The sequence below is a fragment of the Monoraphidium neglectum genome, assembly GCF_000611645.1.
Source record: "Monoraphidium neglectum strain SAG 48.87 unplaced genomic scaffold scaffold05627, whole genome shotgun sequence".
Taxonomy (NCBI): Eukaryota; Viridiplantae; Chlorophyta; class Chlorophyceae; order Sphaeropleales; family Selenastraceae; genus Monoraphidium; species Monoraphidium neglectum.
In genome coordinates, this window is record NW_014008003.1 from 1 (window position 1) to 3,010 (window position 3,010).

At 64.2% G+C, this 3,010-nt stretch overlaps 1 protein-coding gene across 1 annotated transcript; it reads left to right on the top strand.

Moving 5' to 3' along the window:
- Positions 1-500: 500 nt before the first annotated feature.
- On the top strand, positions 501-2,727 carry MNEG_15747 (DNA-directed RNA polymerase III subunit C1; the record flags this gene model as incomplete). Its single annotated transcript, XM_014035782.1, has 5 exons — positions 501-644; positions 1,236-1,343; positions 1,663-1,761; positions 1,959-2,157; positions 2,630-2,727. The coding sequence occupies 5 exons, from the start codon at positions 501-503 to the stop codon at positions 2,725-2,727; spliced, it is 648 nt and encodes a 215-aa protein (XP_013891236.1).
- Between the last annotated feature and the right edge of the window lie 283 nt (positions 2,728-3,010).

Below are 3,010 nucleotides of genomic sequence, written 5' to 3' on the forward strand. Positions count from 1 at the left end.
GTACTGCCCTGTCCCCACCGGCCCCACCCCCGCAAGGTACGTGTGCTTCCGCAACAGCGAGCTGATCTGCGGGCGGATAGGCAAGGGCATCCTGGGGGGCAGCAAGGGCGGCCTCTTCTACACGCTCGCCTCAGACTGCAGCCCAGAGACCGCCGCCGCGGTGAGAAAACGCTCTTGCGCGCATGCACGCACGCGCCCACACGTACGCACGAACACACACTGTAGCACACACGACACGTGCACACATGCGTAATGTGTGGAGAGGCCCCGCGTGCTGCGTTTGGTGATTCCCGGCCCGCGGCCCCCGGGCATTCAGAAACCTCCGTTAACGCGTATGTGCAGCCATCCGCTCGCCCGCCTGCAGTCCATCACCCCGGCCAATGTCAGCAAGGGCCGACGCACAAAAGAATTGGCGGCCCCGCCGACCCTCAAACACCCGTCACAAGCCTCGCAAAACGCGAACCAACACGCCGCCGCAGGTGATGGCGCGGCTGGCCAAAATGTCGGCGCGCACGCTGGGCGACGCGGGCTTCTCCATTGGCATCGAGGACGTGACGCCGGCGCCGCTGCTGCAGCTCAAGAAGCGCGCGATCATGGACGAGGGCGCAGCGCGCTGCCAGCAGCTGCTGGCGCTGTACAACCAGGTGGGTGCGGCGTGGTGAACCGACTGTGTGTGTGTGTGTATGTGTGTGCGTGTGTGTGTGTGTGCGGGTGCAGGTGCAGGTGCAGGTGTGTCGCATGGGTGCACGCATGCGTGCTTGCGTGTCCGAGTATCACCTTGACTTGGGGTCGAGGTGTCATGCATTCGTGGGCGCAAAGGGAGTGTCTTGTGGAGGGGGTGCTGGTGTTGGTTTGAGTTGAGGGCAGATACGGGGGCCAGGCGAAGTTGGTAGGGCGCCATGATGCGCCCTGCATCAGGGAGTCCTGAAACCACCCCTGCCCTTACATCCCGCGCTCCATGTCAGCCCGCCATCTCGCTTGCGCCACTCCTCCACACACGCCGGCAGCACGCCACCCTCAAGCACCTCCTGCGCTGCGCCGCACCACCCACCCACTCTCCCAACCCAACCCTGAATCCTGCCAACCCGACCGCCTCCCACACGGCCCCCCTGATTCCTTCACCTCAGACACATGCTCCTGCACACGCCTATGATTCCGCCATCACTATCCTCTCTCTCATACACCCCCGGTCATCACCTCTTCATATGCACACACATGCACACACACACATACAGGGCAAGCTGGAGCTGATGCCGGGCTGCACCCTGGAGCAGAGCCTGGAGAGCAGCCTCACGGGGGTCCTCAACGGCCTGAGAGAGAGCGCGGGGTCGGCCTGCATGCAGGTGCCGCCCTCAAAACCTATACCCCGAACCCTGGCCTTGCGCCGGCATGCGCCTACGCGAGCGTGCGTGAGAGGGCTGCGCCCCTGATGCATCTCTCCCACATGGGGGCATTGCGCATACGTGTGTGGGGGGCATTTCCCCCTATAATGCGCAGCTGCGAGCCCTCCACAACGCCTGGCTTACAGCCTGCACCTGGCACTTGGCTACCTCCCTGGTGTGCGACGCGCCCTCCGCTCGGCCGCCCCTCCCCCCCTTCCCCTCATGCCGCCCCTCATGGGTTGCCCCGCGCCTCCTTCCCGCGCTCCCCTCACGGCCCCAGACGCTGGTGCCCACCAACAGCCCCCTCATCATGAGCCAGTGCGGCAGCAAGGGCAGCCCCATCAACATCGCGCAGATGGTGGCGTGCGTGGGCCAGCAGGTGTGCGGGCGCGCACCCAGGCCGGCCGCAGCGGTTACAGGCTTGTAGTGTAGTGCGGCAGGGCCGCGGCTTGGCACCTCACGCCGTCGGTGGCGCGAGGCACCTCACGCTCGCGCGTACAATCGCCAAGTATCGCGCGAAGCTAGGCCTACCCCTGGAAGCCCCACCACATCCCCCAACTCCTTTGCGCCCTGCAGTCTGTGGGCGGCAAGCGCTGCTTTGACGGCTTCAAGAGCCGCACCCTCCCCCACTTCCCGCGCGGCGACAAGTCCTCCTACGCCAAGGGCTTTGTGGAGGCGTCGTTCTTTGACGGGCTGGCGCCCAGCGAGTTCTTCTTCCACACTATGGCTGGGAGGGAGGGGCTGGTGGACACGGCCGTCAAGACGGCGGAGACGGGTGGGGGCGGGGGCGCGCGCGTGTGTGTGTGTGGGGAGGGGTGTGGGTGTGGGTGTGTATGTGATTCTGCAGGCATGTCGTTGTGTGCATGTTTGTTCTTGCGTGCGGATGTGTGTGTGTGTGTTTGTGTTTGTGTGTGTGTGTGTGGTGTATTGTGCTCATGACATGAGGAGGTCTACAACCTGTGCGTGCATGTGTCTCTGCTGCCAAGGCCGCGTCGCGCCTTAGCAGTGTGTTGTTGGTCTGTCTCGCAAGATGAATCTCGCTGTTGATCAAACCCTAGACACACAAGCTGACACCACACGGTAAGCTGTCGCGCAACATTACCTCTGCCCCCCAACACACATACACACACGTACACACGCGCGCGCACACATCCACACACACACACACACACGAGAGTGTGCGCAAGCATCTGCATGCACGCACACTCACTCAAACCCCGCACCTCCCACGACAACTCCCACACCAGGCTACATGTCGCGGCGGCTGATGAAGGCCCTGGAGGACCTTTACGGTAGGAAGTGGGGGGTGGCGGGCACTGGGGCGCTGGGGCCCGCTCGGGGTTGAAGGGCTTCAAACGCAAAGCGGTCGATGGGGCTGGCCGAGCGCGGGGCCCCCAGACGGGTGAGGGCCGCGCTGCTGCAGGGCGCCGCTTCAACCGGCAGGCCTCTGGTCGAATTTCAGGCTGGCAACCGTGGGGTTTGGCAGGACCGCAGCCAGGACCACCGCCCGACCCCTACTCCCCCAACGATTCAGTTCGGCTAGGGCTGACATCATAGAGTCCTTTGATACAGTCTCCACATGCACCCTGCTGCTCAACACTCGGCTCCCCAAGCTCGAGTCTCTACTG